Below are 17,169 nucleotides of genomic sequence, written 5' to 3' on the forward strand. Positions count from 1 at the left end.
TTTCTGGCACTAAACTGTTGATTATTGATTTATTGTCTCAATTGGCCTTAATTTGCTAGCTCCATGACTCAGTACTTGAATCCTCCCACGTTTTTACTTAAATAGTAAAAAAAATTCAGCAACTAGGGATGATTCAAAGTTCATAATTTCTTGCTTCTTCAAAACAGGAAAATAAAATTATTGTTTGTCTTCTTGATTTATTTTTGAGTAGGAAAAGAAAGAAAATTAAATTCAAGAATAGAAAGAGTTTATATGTGGTCATTTGATGAATATTGTCTTTTACCACGAAACACAGTGCTGAAAATCAGAAAAAGGAACAAGGGAACAGTTGAGATATTGCCAGACAAGACTGATGAACTTGGAAAGTAGAAAATAGAAAAAAAAAAAATGGCATTGCTGATTATAAGGAAAGTGCACATGGAATGTGCTGGTAACAAGGTTTGACTTGCAAAAAAAAACTTTGCTGATTAAATTTTACAGAAAAGCAGAATTAAATGTCAATTGCCAATCTATATTAAGTATTGGCTTCTACACAGTGACAAACCTTAATTTAAAAGTGTTGAAAAACTGTGATTAACCACTGAAAAGCCTCCATCAACTGCCAAGTTTTGCCCGCTAATGTAAGCAGATTCATCGGAAGCAAGAAACAATACGGCCTCTGCAATGTGCCTGGCCTTCAATACTACACCTTTCAAGTTACTTACGGAACAACTATTGGCCTCTACTTTACTTGGTTCCCAATTGTAAGCTTTACAAGCAAGAGGCGTAGCAACTCCATATGGAGAAACGCAATTGACTCTGATCCCGTAAGCCCCTAGCTCACTACAAGTTCCTCGGACAAGGCCTACAATAGCATGTTTCGATGTAGTATAACCATGCGGACCAATTCCTCCTACAGAAGATGATACACTTGCAGTGCATATGATGGAACCACGTATATTTTTAGCCACCATAACACGAGCAGCATGCTTGATAGTGGCAGCAACGCCGCGAACATTTGTGGCCATGGTGTTGTCGAAGCCATCCATGTCAAGTTCTAAGATTCCGGTTAATGGTCCTAGGATACCAGCATTGCTGAACAAAATGTCCAGCTTTCCATATTTCTCCACCGTGTAACTCACTGTTTCCTCAACCTGCTTCTCATCTCTTACATCGCAGTGGTGGTAACTAACCTTGTCTAGGCCTATTGATGCAGCAACTTGATTCCCAAGATCATCCTGGACATCAGCAATAACGACAATAGCCCCATGTTCTACAAATAACCTCACTGTCTCTTCACCAATCCCGCTGGCTGCACCTGTGATAAGAGCTACCTTACCTTCCAACCTAGAAAATCTCATACATAGAAAATATTGTCCCTCTATAAATACATTAGCAGCAATGGAGAAAACAATCAAGAGTTGGGAATTTTTTTGAGATGCAATCAGTCAATCACAGGAGAAAGATTGTCAATTAGCACAGGCAGATCTAACTGGCAACTGCAAAGTATTAAATAAAGATAAACATACCTTGGCTTAGACATCTGATAAGTCTCTTAGTGAGCCAGCTCAAACTTCCAAATAAGGCCCTCGGATCTGCTTTTTCCTGACCTCGTGATCTTGCCTATTTATAGGATGTCCCAGGCTGCAGAGCATAAGAAAGCACAAAACTTCATCAACCGTTCATTTTATGTCAACTGTATATCTCTATAATTTTGGGTTAACTATATAATTTATATATTTCAGACTTTCTCTATAGTCTATACGGCTTGTGTCCATGCAAATTCACTGTCTACATGTTACGGAATTTTATGCATTTTTTTAGATTAAATTGCAACCAGCCAATAGCTTATTACAACCAGGGTAGCATCCTCACATGATTGCATTAAAACCATTGCTTATGATTCTTGTCTTCACAACTGTTGCTGGATATATAGCTAGCAAGCCATCATGTAGATTTGATAATTTAAAACAAGATATAGTGATACGATATAAAAACGATACGAAAAAATGATACGAAAATAATACGAATTAAAATTTAAAAAAAATCATAAATATATTTAATAAAATCAAAAAATTATATTTTATATTTTCGTATCGATATGAATTATGACACACAATTTTTTTGTAAGACACGATAAAAATACAATATTTTATATGATACGATAATACAAATTATTAGGTCTACCACAAAGTTAATAATTTTTAGTAGATAATTAATTACTAGAAATTTTATGGGCATAACTTCCTATTTTGTACTACTTGTTTTTCCTATACGTAAATTATTTATAATATAAGATGTTATAATTATAATAATAAAAAAATGCATTTGTGAAGCATAATTTGATTAATCTTCAATTGATTATCATTTAAAGTATTATATATGTAACTAAAAAGATGTATTTTTATAAAAATTACTAAAACAAAATTTCTCTTATATAAATAATATATTATAACCAATTAAAATTATTTAACATTTTGATTGATTGATACTTTTTTATTTTGTATTTTCCTATTTTTTTTACTTTTACAAAAAATAATAATATAATAGCAAAAGTATCAACCGAATGAAACTTAATGAATTCTGAGATTATAGAGGTAAAAAAATAAAATGCACATGAATTTGGCATATATCTTTTTCTATAATCAATAATTACTCATTTAGTTAAGTATGTAAATATATATATATATGAGAAAGTATACACTTACACTATTATAATTCTTACATTTTTATAGATCATTTGATAAAAATTACTAAATTTAAAATTATTATTTTGATTCAAGCTAGTTATGAAATTAATTTTGATCCAAAGTTCAGCAGCAACAATAGCTCAGTTTGTTTAGTAACAAAGCAAGCGAAAGCACTAAACTCAACTTCACATACACATATAAATATATATATATATATATATGAGTAACAATACATTTACACTAATATAATTCTTATATTTTTTAAGATTTTTGGATTAAAATTAAATTTATAAATCATCTAAATGAAAATAATATTTTAAAATTTAATAATTTTGATCCAAAGATAAAAAATAAATAAAAATTTCACTAGTATAAGTGAATCTTTAAAAAAATAACAACTTAACTAATATATTTTTTAAATCTTTTAATTTACCCTTATCCCTTAACTTAATAATTATCTGATTAAAAAAACTTACATACCAATTTTTTTTTTTACCTATAACTTTCAAACATCAACTTTAAAAATATGCCAACTAATTCACAAATTCATCTTTATATGTAGTACGAATAGAGAAATTAATATTACAACTTACAATACACGAATATTAAAGTATTTGATAGTTTAGTCCTGCCATTACTCATAGTAAATTAATAAAAGGAAAATGTTTAAAAACCAATCATATTTTTTAACTTAAAAAAGTCCTCTCATTACACATTATAAAAGAAAATTAATATTATATACACACCTCAAAAAATATATAATATTTTTTTAATTTGAAAAAGTTGCATTATTTACTCCTCAATTTTTAAAATATCCTTAATTCTTAAAAAATATATTTAAAAAGTGTATGCAATAGTTTTCATAAATAATTAATTAAATTATTATTGAGGAAATAACATTACTCATACTCACATGTCCCTTCTAAATAATAAGTTGCTAAATGATTGTTTAATTATATTCTATTATTATTGAGAGAAAGATCGTATGATAATTTATTACATGAGTATATATTATTTTTATTTAAATTATATTGCATATTTATATTATTAAAAAATATTTATAATTTATTATTTATCATATATAATAATTAAATGATAAATATTTATTTTAATAAATTAATTAAATATTTTAATAATAAATAATTTATTATTTAATAATGCAATAAAATAGATGATTGATATAATTTAAATGAAAATGAAAAATACTAAGTCACTAAGCGTTAAGTCCAAACCTTTCAATTGTTTTTAATATTGGCAGTCGGACTGTTGGGCTCGCATTTCACGTTTTCCTTCCCTTCCGTAAAAAGCGTGGCAAATGGGGACCACATCCAATCAAACTCTATTGCCTATTGGTCCGTTTTGCTATAAAATATTTCCTCTCATGTCACTCCAGCATTCCATCTTTACAAAAATAAAATTACATTATACTGAGAAGAGAAAATTTTGCTGCTGGCCGCGCATGTGGATTTTCGTGTCCAGTCGCCTGTTATCTTTCTCCCTTTTCTAACTTTTGTTTTCTGCAACAAATTTGGAGCAATGTCTTCAGCTGCAATTTCCTTCATTTCAAGCCCAAACTCTCTCACCCTCTGCAGAGATGCAATGCTTTTTAACTCCATAACCAGTTGCAGTTGCAGAGTCTCTCCTTTGAAACCACCGTCTTTTGGCAGTATCTTCATCAAAATCCCTTATGGGTCCTTTAAGAAGGCTTCCTTTTTCACTTCCTCCAGGCCCTTTTCTCCTGTCATGGAATGGCAGGATTGCACGTAAGTTTTGAAATCTTCCCTTCTCTTCTTTCTATTGACAACAACAAATGTGTTGACTGAAAATTTTTGTGTAACTGGATTCAGGGCAAAAATGGAAATCGATGTGCCTGCCTCAGTGGCTTACAAATGTTACTCTGATCGTGAAGCAATTCCCAATTGGATGCCATTTATTTCATCTGTCAAGGTTAGTATATGTAGTCAATATGCTATGAGGGTCGATCCATGTTTTATTCTTAAATGTTCTAATAATTGTATGACAGACGGTGATAATTTCATTGGAGAGTTTGATGTTTGATTCTTCGTTTTTCAATTAGGTATTAGAAGACAAGCCTGACTTGTCACGGTGGTCGTTGAAATATAAAGCATTTGGTCGTGATCTTGAATACTCTTGGCTTGCTAGAAATATGCAAGTAAGGATCATGGCATTGCTTTCTTCTTCTTTTTGACCCTCTGTTGGTTATTCATGAATCATTATCCTTTCAATTGATAAAATTTTCTACAAATTTCGATTCAACTGATCTTTATTTGCTTTTGCAGCCCATCCCAAATCAGAAAATTCATTGGAGATCTCTGGAAGGACTTCCTAACAGGCAAGCAGAAAAGAACCCTTTAAAAGAAATTGTCATTTACTCATTGAAGCAAACAGGAATAGCCAAAATTGCATCTTCTTTAGGACAGTTTGCGAGTTTACTTTTGCTCTGTCTTGTCTCACAGCCAAAGCTTTATAAAACTAACCGTCTGCCATCACTTGAGATTGTTGGGGGAACTCTTCCATATCTATTAAGGCTATATATTGCAAAATTGGGTGTTGACTTGAGACTGTGTAGCATTAGAAAACAAATTATTAGTTTTTAAGGTGCTGCTTATTCGTGAAATATGATGGAACTGATGCATAGGAAATATGAAAGATGATCTTTGGAAGCATTGAAGAAAAAGATGTAGATTCTTGCTATTATAGAATTTTTTACGTCACTGGAATAGAAATGATGCATAGGAAATGTGAAAGATGATCTTTGGAAGCGTTAAAGAAAAAGATGTAGATTCTTGCTATTATAGAATTTTTTATGTCACTAGGATAGAATTTTGGTAGTTTATAAATCTGCGACCTTCTACATGAGTCATAAAGTTATATTACTGTAGAATTGCCTTGTCAATTTGCGCATGTTCTTCCTTCAAGTATGCTCTGAAACACAAGTAACCAAAACATGGGAGAATGGCTGAATGCAACTTTTCATAACCGTCATCAAGGTTTATCCGCTTAAGCTTTATCACTTCCAGGTTATTTTTAGCGCATTCATTTTTACTGACAACATTTTCTGTTTTACATGTAACATGACTATGTCGAGTATTGTTTGTGCTTGACCCAACAGTTCCTTTAGTTTCATTTCATGTAATGAAAAACTTGGATCATTTCATTATTTCTACACTATTTCATTCCTCTAAGTAAACCTTTTCATCATTTGTCTCATCCTGAGGGTAGAATCTTAACAAACTGATTTTTTACATGCCAGGGGTGCTGTTCGATTTTATCCAAAAGGTCCCTCATCATGCCTTATAGAAGTGAGATTGCTCTACACAACATTTTGAGTTGATGCTTTTCTGCTTTATTGCTGTTGCTTCCTTGAAAGTTATGAACTTTATTATATCAAATTTTCTTCCTTATTACCAACAGTTAGATTAATCTCTGAGCATATGCAGCCTCTTTGATTGATGTTTCAGTTTTGTGACCAGTATGATAAATAGCCATAGCCACTTATAAAACAGAGGCTTTATCTTTTACATAATGCCATAATGGCATGATGATAGTTAGTTGGATAGAAAAAAATTAAATCATAAATGTAAAAAATGTTCCTAGCAGTGTCCAACACTTTGTGCTACAGCCTTACGAGAGAAATCAGGGAAGCCATAGAATAGAGAGCTAATAAGTTTATGTTGGCCTTCACTTCAAATTGTGTTCACTTGTTGCAATTCTTCTTTCCAGCTAACAGTTTCATATGAAGTTCCTCAACTTTTGACTCCTGTGGCAGCCGTAAGTATTCTTGCCATGATAAAAGTATTCCTCAAATTTCTTACCTTGGGAAAAAATATAAAGTACTACAAATATTTAACTTGATTGTAGTTAAAAATTAATGCTGCGTTTAGTTTTTTCTCTGAGAAATCATTCTTCACATTTGAGCTAACATTCCACATTTCCTCTGTTAATTTATTCAGGTACTTCAACCTTTCCTTGAAAATTTACTCAAACGTGGTTTGGATCGGTTTGCAATATTTGCTCAAAGCTCAGGCTCAACAAGATAATCATCTCACTGGTTGATCGGACCTTGGGCTAATAATTCCACTGATTCTTTGATGTGAATGTTTCTCCCAATAAATAAAATTGTCCTATGCTCAATTGCAATATGAATTGTGTTGGATAATGAAAGGACTTGTACATAATTTTCACTATTCTCTTATCAATTTATCCTGCTTTAGATTATGATATTTTAACTTAGTAGGCAAGTACTTGTTGTAAATGCATTTTTTTTTTGTGGGATTGGAATGTGATTTGAATAAGCGCATCAATTATTCATTCATGAGGTCTGCTGTGTTGACCTGCAAAACCCTTGATAATAACAGATTTCACATGTTAACCTGTAATAAACCGGGTATGTTGGTATTCGTGGTTTTAGGCGATTCTTGCTTTTCTCACTCTCCTTATTGTAGCAACATTTCTGTTTTAAAGTGTGAACTGTAACAAATGAAATAAAGTATACTACACTGATGTGTACGCAGATTGTGTACTTCGATTTTATAGCAGAATAACTTGTGTTTAGTAGAACGAGATCGTTAACAGCTTACCGGAAACTTACTAATTCAAATGCTCATTCTTATGTACTCATCCCTAGTTAATGTCTTATGCATGTATTTATATGCGTTTTGTTTTGGTTTGTAGATGATTTGGGCACGATGGAAACTGTTTTCCATCATCCACGTTCCCCATTAGCAGGGGTGTTCTGGATATGAAGTTATTAGATCTCAAAACAGAATCTGTTGGTCCCAGAGGCACAGAAAAGATCAATGTCCATTTGACATTGAGGAAATCATGTGATCCAATCTGAAAGGTGAGCTTTAGTTGGCATCCTCACCGGTAAATGGTGGAGTTCATATTTTTCTATGTTTTATTCATGGAAACAAATACAGTGGGCGTTTAAAGGTCTTTCAAAGTTTGAGAGAAGTCAGTCATGAAAATACCAAGCGCCATCTACTATTTCTCTGCTTGTGTAGACCATTATTACACGGGTCTTGCTGATTTCCGTTTTGTTGCTGCCCTTTTTCTTTTGGGTTAAATCACCCAATATATTTTGGACAAAACCTATATGAAGATTTTTAAGTAAAAATTGTGAATTTTTTTTTAAATTTATTTAATAAAAAACTTTAATCAATAAATTAATAGAATTCAATGTAAAAATTAATAATATATAAAAAAATATTAAAAATATTATTAATAATTCAAATTTAATTGTACTTCTTTTATCAATAAAAATTTTATCAAAATTTTATTAAAAATATATTATTTAAAAAACTATCAAAATTTATTAAAATTATTTACAATTTTATATATTTGATTTATATAATAAGATATTTTAATTTATTGACTTTGGTTTTTTATTTATGAATTTCACTCAAAAATTTCATATAAATCATTTTCATATTTTGGTGAATGATGTGCAAGCAAATTTTTTTAATTCTTAATTTATCTTTAAAATTTATCTATTTTTTTATTTATTTGATTGAAAAAGATATTATGTTATACGTTTTTTTAAATTCATAATCTCCAAACATCAATTTTAATAAATATCAACTCAATCATGATTCAATTAGTGTGTTCAAGCAAAACTAAAAGTTTCTACAAATATAAAGTATTTGTCAATTGCTTAGTTCAGTATATTACGTTTTTCTTTTGAATACAATTCTAAGGAACTAATCAAGAATCGAGGAGTCGAGATGAAAGACGAAAGGGGATATGTTTTCTTGTGGTGCAAAACAAACCACTCAACCAAAAGAAAGACTAAATAAACTAAAATAATCATAACTCCTTGGATTTCTTGCTCGGGAATGACATCAGTTTATTCCAGCCGTACTAACTATTCCCAACACATGCGTAACTTTGCTAGCAGCAATTGGATTGCCCATGTCACCGCTACCAACAACAATCAAACGACAAGTAGTGATCTTAATAACAATCCTTTGTTAATGATACTTGAGCATATTGTCCCTAGCTCAATCTCCCTCGTGAAAGCTACTCATTTATTTGGGGAAGGCATGATGTGACAAAGCTGAACTCAGCGGCCAGCATTAGTTGTTGGAGGAATTGGTTTCAATTTTCAATCCCGCATTGACACCCCAAAATGAAGATCATATAGCCAACGAGCATAGAGATACTCGAGTGATTGTATGATATTTTCTATTTTCCTTTTTACTTGAAAGCAATTGAAGATAAAATAGGACCTGAATACGATACAGGCGTCTCTTGTCATTACTTCCCCACCAAGAAACTCAAAAAACTAACAAAATCTTGATGAACACCGCATAAATATACGAACTTGATTCACCAAAAAATATAATGAACATCTCATGCAATTGCATCAGATATAAGAAAGTTTTTGTCTTAAGCAAAATATACATATAGGATGGTTGTTAGGACAAGAAGAAAGCAAGGGAAACTTCGATATTTATTGAAAATATATATACATACATCGAACGAATGAACAATGAAGTAACAAGGGCAACCACCCTGGATTTTGAGCAAAAGAATCCATAAATGACTTGAGCACACAATAATATATCGGACCATCTCTACACCACCATCCTCTATGTACATCCGCCCATAACCCACCATAAATATACCAAAACCGTCCCCTGCAAAACTGCTAGCTGCTTTTTGTAGCTCTAACTGAAGCAGCCAGAAACAGTATAATATTCCCTATTGAACAACATACTTACAATCACCGATTAGCATTGCCATCCAACAAATTCCTTAAGCTACACAGGGCCTCTGCAGACAGGCTACAACACCTCGATCTTCTTTGCTGAGGAGATGGTTGCTCCCGGTGATCAGGTGCAGAGAAGCATACAACAATCACAGTGACGTTATCAAATGTGTTGCAACGTAAGGCCTCCATGACAAGGTCTCTAGCACACTGCTCAGGGTCATCATGCCGCCGCAACCCTCTGCGAACTAGGCTAACTGCATCCTGACTTGACATAACATCCCAAATCCCATCACACCCAATGATAAGGAACTCATCATCCTCTGTCAGAACGGCTTGTCGAAACTCAGGCTCTGCTATGAGAGGTGAAGAAGAACCCTTCGGTAACTTCATGTCCCAATCCCCCAAGGCTCGAGAAACTGATAGTTCACCGTTAAGATATCCATCATCAATAAACCCGCCCAGCTCCTCTACTCTCCTCCGTTCTGACAGATATATAGGTCTGTGGTCTTCAGACATATCTATTGCCTCCCCTCTTCGACAAAGAACCGCTCGGCAATCACCAGCATTGGCCACCATTAGAAGCCTAAAACATGGAAAACAAGTCAGACAGAGATTTTAAGTTGGAAACAACACTCAAGATAACTCAAGTGAATAAATGGCAATCAAGGCTATAAAGCATCAAGATACCTTCCAAATATCAAAGCAGTTAGTGCTGTTGTTCCAGAAGAGCTATTCACAGTACAATCATCCGCAAGAGCAAGGTCAGCAAGAAGAAATGATTTTCGGAGAGAGTTCTCAACCCCTTCCAAGAAAATATCATCAACTTCACTTGTCTGGGGAAATTTGACATCTTCAAAAAAGAATCTAAGGGCATTTTTCCTAATATACGCTGCTGCTTCAGAACCTCCATGACCATCAAACACCTGGATATGAAGCCAAAACTAAATTAGTTATAACTCCTACAAAATTATCAAATTAAAGCAGTAGCAACCTTAGCCAAAACAGTAATTACCCCATAAAAGGCACTAGGCTTAGGAAACTTGAAAAGGGATCCCAAATGTGATGACAGATCGTCTATTCTAATATGTTCATCTTCCATGCATCTCCTCGGTCCAATGTCAGCAAAACTGCCTGAACGGATGCTCGGGACAAATTGCAGGATGGTAGATTCAATATTACTTGGATCTGGGATTTTTTCTAGAGATTTCACATCCTGAAACGGGAAACATAATTGATATAAATCCTCAAACAGGAAACATAATTGATACAACGATTATATCTTAAAAGGTTTAAACTTAAAACTTCTAATCGTGTTTTCTCTTAAACCGAAATAATAGCAGACTAATATTTACTAGCGCCAAAAAACTCTCCAATTAGAAGTGGTTAAAGCGGAAATTTTTCATTTTTTTATTCCGTCGATGCACTAAAAATGTGTACATAAAACCTTGCCAAATCTCAATTACGCAAAATTCCAGTCATAAAGCTTGTAAATTTAACAATTTTAACAGCTCTTCTCAAAACCCTGAAAAACAGAAAATCTATGGATCCCAAAGCTGTAAATTATGAACATATTTCCTCTAAAACTTACCCATAAATAGGAAAAAAAAAAAACTTCATCAGTTCAGCTAAAATTTCAAAGAAAATAGAATTTGAGGAATTAAAAAGGTAAAAAAGACAACATATTTATACTTCAACCTTTTGCAACCTTATTAGCAAATTTAGTTGAAGTCAACGTCTCATCAAAATCCAGGTTTCTTTACAAACATTAAAACTGGGGAAAAAGAAAAAAAAATTTTTAAAAAGACTAACCAGTTGAGAGTTGGATAAATCGGCAGAAACCGACTCAGCAACACAAATTTGTCCAAACTTAGGCGAAGAAACAGGTGGTGAAATCTCAACAATTTCATCAATCTCCTCGATATTACTTCCCTTAACAAAAAACGGAACGTCCAACACCGGCACGCTCTGTTGAAAAACAACCTCAGCTTCAGGTATCATCTTTCCTCTTTTTTTCAGACAATTACCATAACCAAACAAAAAAACGTCGCAACAAAATTAAAATTCTTCAAACTCAAAAAATAAAGATTTAAGACTTTTTTTCCGTCTCGCGGTTTCTAGGTGATTTTTTTTTTTTTTTTGGGGGGGGGGTCGTAGAAATGATCAAACTTGGTGTTGGTGGGCTTAATTTGGTATTTAAAAGGTCGGAAAGGGGGACGAGCAGGTAATTAGCAACGAGTTTAAAAAGTTGCGGATGGTTGACACGTGTAAGGGTAGAGCCTTTGATATTGTGCGAGAGGGAGTTGATCATTGATCATTGATCATCAAAATCAACAAACAAAATAAAAAAGCAAACAGCTTTGGCTTGACGGACACGTGAAAGTTTCTATAGGTTTTACGTCAACGCGTCACCCTTTTAGTCTTTTTCTTTTTAAGAATTATTAATATATTTTGCCGAAGGCCTTGCTTCGTTGTAGAATGACCGGTTCATCCATCGTGTACTTCCACAGCTTGTCAAGTTTGACTTTTTATCCAGGAAGCATAGAAGGATATAGATGGCATTGCAAGTTGCTTCAGGGGTAATTTGGGACATAAAGTGGTTCCGCCGACGAGGAATATTTCTATCCGTTTTTTATTCGATTCTGTTCAAACTTGCTGGCAAGGAAGCGTAGCTTGAGACCGTTGGGAGATCAACGAGTTATGTATCTGTTGCTTAATAGACAAAATTACCCTTCACTTTGCAGTAAACGAAAAGTCTGTGTAACTAGTGTATCTTCTTTCATCATGTGGAAAATCTGAGGACGCGGTTGAAACGGCATCAGGACCGTCGTGTCAGCGTCACTGGGCTCCATTTGTTTTTGGACGGTCCGGATAAATCTGGAATATTGCAGCTTTTGCATTGCGATTATGAAGTTTCTATACTGTACGGTTAGCTACAGTACCACACGTTTATAACTAGCAACCTTTTTTTTAATATATAATTTTTTCACGTGCACAATAGGGCTGAATCCCTTAATTTAACAAAAATGTACGAGATATGGAAATGGAGGACGACAGTGATCTGCTAGTAGCATTTTTAGATGTGATTGCTTGCAAATCGTTGTTTAGAAGATAATTTTGTCAACCACTACTCTAAATATTTTTTAAATGCAATTTATAATAATATTTTTAAGAAAATGATTATATACATAATAATTATATAAATTTCATATACATATTAAAACAAAAATTAAATTAAAAAATTAATTCATGTGTATAATTTATGAAATATATGCACGTGGCACTCCTCCTTATATAATAATTTTGAATAGTGTCCACATTTTATTTTTTTTTAATAATGTCATCTAGACTTAATTAATAAGAACTAAATGACATTGAAAAAAATATTAATTCGAATAATAAAAACCTATTGATAGTGATTTTGAGATATTTTAGTTATGAGGAGATGAGATGAGATTGAAAGAAAGATAACTAAAATCTATAATCACATAACAATTAAAACATGTCAAAGTTATTATTTTGAGATGCGCCTGATATTTAAGTCAATATTATATTTGAGATAAGACAAATGAGGTAAAGAAAATGAAGATTGTGAAGTTTGTGAGAAAAGCTTTAATAAAGGGAAAACTTAAAATGTAATAAAATTAAATATTTTTGTGTTAACGTATTTAATTTTTGAAGTACCTTATATATAAGATCAATAAGTAGTGATCTGATTAAAATAATTAATAATTAATAAGATATTTATATAAAACTTAAAAAGAATTTACGTGAATAGATATGAATCATATTAATAATCCAAAATAAACGTGAACTATATTTAATAATTTCATATAAATTAAATGTCAAATGATTAGTTCTGAAAAAATTATCTTGTCGTATTATTAATAGGACCTTAGGTGGGTTTTTACTTTGATAAAGGGTTAGTCATTTTTTTTAAGCAAATAACATGATTGGCTAGATATATCTTATCTAAATAATCTCAAGATATGATTGTATTAATTAAGTTTTGATCACGTTAATTATCAATCAATTGACTTAAGTATATTCGGACTAATGCCCTTCCTTGAAAAATAAAACCCTTTGTCAATTAACAAGTGAGAAGGAACTACAATGGGCGGCTTGGACACATACGTTGATGGTTTTATGTTTCCAAAACTAAATTAATTAACCTTACCAACTATTCAAAATGAGTGAAAACTGATGTTTGAATATAGTAATTTCATTTTTCAGTTAATATATATAAATATTGTAAGAAAAATCAACTTGCCCGTATAAAATATTTTCAAACCCACTTGCTATCAATAAGACGTTGAATATTTCATTCACAAATCATCATATATGTTGACCCAAATTAAAGTAAACTCTTTTTTATCGTGACAACGTTGATCTAAAAAAAAATTCCATTTAAAAGCTTATATGTTAGTATGGTCATCCACAAATTTTCTAATGGCGGCTCAAATTGCAAGGTCTACACAAATTTCAGTTCACAAAACATTATAGTGAATTTGTAATTGAACATTAAATATAGTAGCCCCAAATGTATATTATTTATTGATTGTTGTCAACATATTTGGATTTTGTAATTTAGGTGAAGATTAGCAGCTAAAACATGTGTCAAGTCACATAATTAGCATAATCGCCTAATCCTAAAACGTTGTCCCTTAGACAGCGTGTCTCATCACCTCGTGTAATTTGCATTATGGAATACACGAAGGCTGTTGTTTGGTGTTGTTATCTCGGTCCATCCTGGGGTAGCTTCAATGAAAGCCGTTGAAACCCACAATTATTAGGGGGAAAAATGGACATGGCTGGCAAAGTGGGACATGACTGGTCCAACTATCCAAACCATTAAGCTTTTTGGGAAATGGACTGAACGCTCTTGATTGGTCCACCTAATTGGCTTGTTTTCTCCAGACAAAGCACATTGCTGGAATTGTCTTTGTGGACTCTATGTAATATTTGCCTTTTAATTATGTTTGGTTGCCCGTTCTCTTGATCATGTAGCGCCAAAAGCATCCTTGTCGAAAAGTTTGGTTTCCTTTGACGAAGGCATATTTTATCAGACGGGAAGAAAGGTTCATTAGTGTCTCTTTGCCTGATAATACCAGGATTATAATAAAACAGGCCACGCAGCTGTTTCTTTTTCTCTTCCTGCTTGTCTTGATTAGGGACTGGGTTTTAACTTTTAGTCACAACTGGTGAAGGTGAAACGCATTTGGACATAATCAGATTAATTACAAGACATTTTGCAGTGACTGACTGTGTTCCCGTTAATTGCAGTAATATTGTTGAGGGAAATTGATCTGATATGCATACAAGGTGACAAATTGAACCATTTGGGCAATATTTGTTTTTAAATTTTGACATTTTGGTTATGATATTACCATAAATAGGCTAGGTTAAAATTAATTAATCGTAGCTTATATGTATATTTAATATTAGCATGAAATTTCTACCGAACCTCGACTTTCACATTCCTTATTATTTGACAAGCGTAAAGCTTTAGCTATCATGAACAAATTTTTTAAACAAGTTGGATGCTCCATTATCATCAAATTAATCATGATTCTCAGAGTACAAACTAATCTTTCTACCCAGCTAGAGATATAGTACATGGCAATTGACCAATAATTTGTGCATGCCCAGAACAAACTATATATAATTGTGAGGATGGATTTTTTTAATGAAACAACCTCAATCTGTTGGTCGGAAGCTAGACATGGAACTCGTAGATTTGGCATGAAAGGAGGATGAATATGCACGAGAGAATCTCGCAAGGAGTCAGACAAAAGAACCACTTGTTGGCCTTTTAAATGGTAAGAAGTAGATTTTCTTATGCTTATATTAATTCAGAACTCATAGGAATGCGACAGCAACGTTTTCCGCATTATTGCCTGTAGTTACAAAGTTATACAATAAAGTAACCAGGTGATGCAGCTGATGTTTCTAAGTACTAAAACAAATTTCAAAGGATGGAAAGGCGTGTGAACTTGTATCTAACAGATGGCAAAGCAAAAACCCATATCCCCTTTCTTTGGTAAGTATTCCTACTAGTACCATATTTAGCTGAGCTATATCTTCCTAATATGTTTTGAGCTCGTGGCAACATACAGTAACGACAGGTTTTATCTTGCTTGTTTAACTCGTCTACCTTGTGGAGTTGTGGTCACTTTCTACCTTTTTGGTGAGATTCAATGTAACGATGCATGCACAAAACCCAGACTTACTTTTATATCACAAAACAAGTAAGAATTCTTTTGCTTTTGATCGACTTTGATCACTTTCGTGTCAATCCACCCAAAACAAAAGAAAGATCGACTTCCATTGCATCAATTTGAGCACTGCAATGACTTGGAGGAATATTATTAATGGGCCGTTAAACATTCATGAGATATTGTTATTCGTTTGGGCTTTATAAATTCACAGAACGTTACATTACCAGGGTCTTCAGCCAGCCTTTCAAACATAAATAGAGGCCTGAGCCCAAGTTCATGTCAAAATTATTATCAGGTCGGCCTCTTTGATAGAAGACTAAGTCCAAGTCCACGCCATCTTTGAATTGGGCATTCACTAAAGTATAATAACAAGCGAAGCTGGTAGAACAGGCAAAATCCTAAAAGCACCAAGATGTGAACTCTGACCTCTTGTCCCCCTAAAATTTTCATGGTTTTAACTGAGTGGAGCGACCATTCAAAGTTATGGAAATTATCGTAATGATTGAATCAAAACATTCAGGCCTGTTGCTTGAATAGTCATGTCTCATGGATTTATGTATTGAAGTCCGGTTAGATAAGTAATGATTTTCTGGTTTCTTTGGTACAAATTACTCGCAAAAGAGTAAAAAAAAAAAAACGCACCTTTGGTGGTTAAGATGCTTTAGCCTGACTGGTCTCTCTTTCTCTTAGGTCCAAAATTTTCATGAGTGCTTTGCTGTACATGCATTATTGGAGTGGTGCTGACAGTGATTTCATTGACTCTGTTGTGCTGGTAGCATGCATAATTCAATGTAGGCAAGGATCTAGCATTTGCATAGCTTAGCATCATAAATGCTCTGAAATGTGAAGTTCAAATCAAAGCCCTCTCATTGGAGCAAAGATCACAAAAAAAGAAAAAATCGCTTTAAAAGATATATAATATATATATATATATATATATTTAAGTTTCAATAAATCAGGGGCCTCAGCGCCCTCGATAGATTTCTCCAACTACCAACCGGTTCAAAAACGAATTAAATAGCAATAATTCTCGCCGTTAGGCCACCACAGCAATCAAATCTACCCTACCATGAAATAGTACTAGTTTTCATGGCAATATCAAAATTCAAATGTTGGAAATTTGATTGAATCAAACGGCTTCGAGATGGTCACATTATGTGGGTGTTGACTTATTTGTTCATCCTGTTTCTGAAATCTTCTAAGGGTTCGACGACTTCAAACGTGATATTGATGGGTTGAACTGTTGCCTTAACCTTTTTCCCATTCATTTCTTTAACTTTAACCTTTGAATGGATATATATGAATGCATTCATCTTTATCCAATTCCACGCGGCATGGATTTTGGGAATCTTAATTTATTACGACTAACCCCTTTTTATAAGGTTTGTCTTTGGAAAGGGAAGATGCAACATGTGACTTTGGTACTTAATATTTTTATTTGCAATCTCAAAGAGCATTAGGTTTTGATCACAACTTGATTTTGGTCGGAGTTTCCCCATTTTGTGATGATATCAATTTTGCTACATATATGTGTTTTAGAATATCATTT

The 17,169-nt window shown here is 33.0% G+C and overlaps 2 protein-coding genes and 1 pseudogene across 3 annotated transcripts; 1 reads left to right on the top strand and 2 right to left on the bottom strand.

Moving 5' to 3' along the window:
• Positions 1–282: 282 nt before the first annotated feature.
• On the bottom strand, positions 283–1,765 carry LOC111306016 (short-chain dehydrogenase reductase 3b pseudogene; annotated as a pseudogene).
• Positions 1,766–4,064: 2,299 nt separating this feature from the next.
• Positions 4,065–7,721, top strand: LOC111304958 (Polyketide cyclase / dehydrase and lipid transport protein). 2 transcript variants are annotated; one of them, XM_089750802.1, is made up of 8 exons: positions 4,065–4,432; positions 4,517–4,616; positions 4,747–4,842; positions 4,970–5,022; positions 5,944–5,992; positions 6,414–6,461; positions 6,644–6,724; positions 7,363–7,721. In XM_089750802.1, the coding sequence occupies exons 1-8, from the start codon at positions 4,206–4,208 to the stop codon at positions 7,366–7,368; spliced, it is 660 nt and encodes a 219-aa protein (XP_089606928.1). In that variant the 5' UTR covers positions 4,065–4,205; the 3' UTR covers positions 7,369–7,721. The 2 variants fall into 2 exon arrangements, with proteins under 2 accessions (XP_089606928.1, XP_022757758.1); XM_022902023.2 differs by lacking the exon at positions 7,363–7,721 and having other exon boundaries at positions 4,067–4,432; positions 6,644–6,911.
• A 1,401-nt stretch (positions 7,722–9,122) lies between these two features.
• On the bottom strand, positions 9,123–11,573 carry LOC111304959 (putative protein phosphatase 2C 49). Its single transcript, XM_022902025.2, has 4 exons — positions 11,215–11,573; positions 10,418–10,618; positions 10,093–10,328; positions 9,123–9,988 (listed from the first exon to the last, which is right to left on the bottom strand). The coding sequence occupies exons 1-4, from the start codon at positions 11,401–11,403 to the stop codon at positions 9,418–9,420; spliced, it is 1,197 nt and encodes a 398-aa protein (XP_022757760.1). The 5' UTR covers positions 11,404–11,573; the 3' UTR covers positions 9,123–9,417.
• Positions 11,574–17,169: the final 5,596 nt, after the last annotated feature.

This window comes from Durio zibethinus, chromosome 21, assembly GCF_047325235.1.
Source record: "Durio zibethinus cultivar Kanyao isolate XHJ-2024 chromosome 21, ASM4732523v1, whole genome shotgun sequence".
NCBI classification, from domain to species: Eukaryota; Viridiplantae; Streptophyta; class Magnoliopsida; order Malvales; family Malvaceae; genus Durio; species Durio zibethinus.

Excerpts from the sequence above, each read along its gene's own strand:
- LOC111304958 (XM_089750802.1), top strand. The coding sequence starts at position 4,206 with ATGTCTTCAGCTGCAATTTCCTTCATTTCAAGCCCAAACTCTCTCACC. Across the intron at positions 5,993-6,413 it reads CCTCATCATGCCTTATAGAA|CTAACAGTTTCATATGAAGT; the intron begins GTGAGATTGCTC and ends TCTTCTTTCCAG. Across the intron at positions 6,462-6,643 it reads TTTTGACTCCTGTGGCAGCC|GTACTTCAACCTTTCCTTGA; the intron begins GTAAGTATTCTT and ends TAATTTATTCAG.
- LOC111304959 (XM_022902025.2), bottom strand. The coding sequence starts at position 11,403 with ATGATACCTGAAGCTGAGGTTGTTTTTCAACAGAGCGTGCCGGTGTTG. Across the intron at positions 10,619-11,214 it reads ATTTATCCAACTCTCAACTG|GATGTGAAATCTCTAGAAAA; the intron begins GTTAGTCTTTTT and ends TTCCCGTTTCAG. Across the intron at positions 10,329-10,417 it reads AGCCTAGTGCCTTTTATGGG|GTGTTTGATGGTCATGGAGG; the intron begins GTAATTACTGTT and ends CTTCATATCCAG.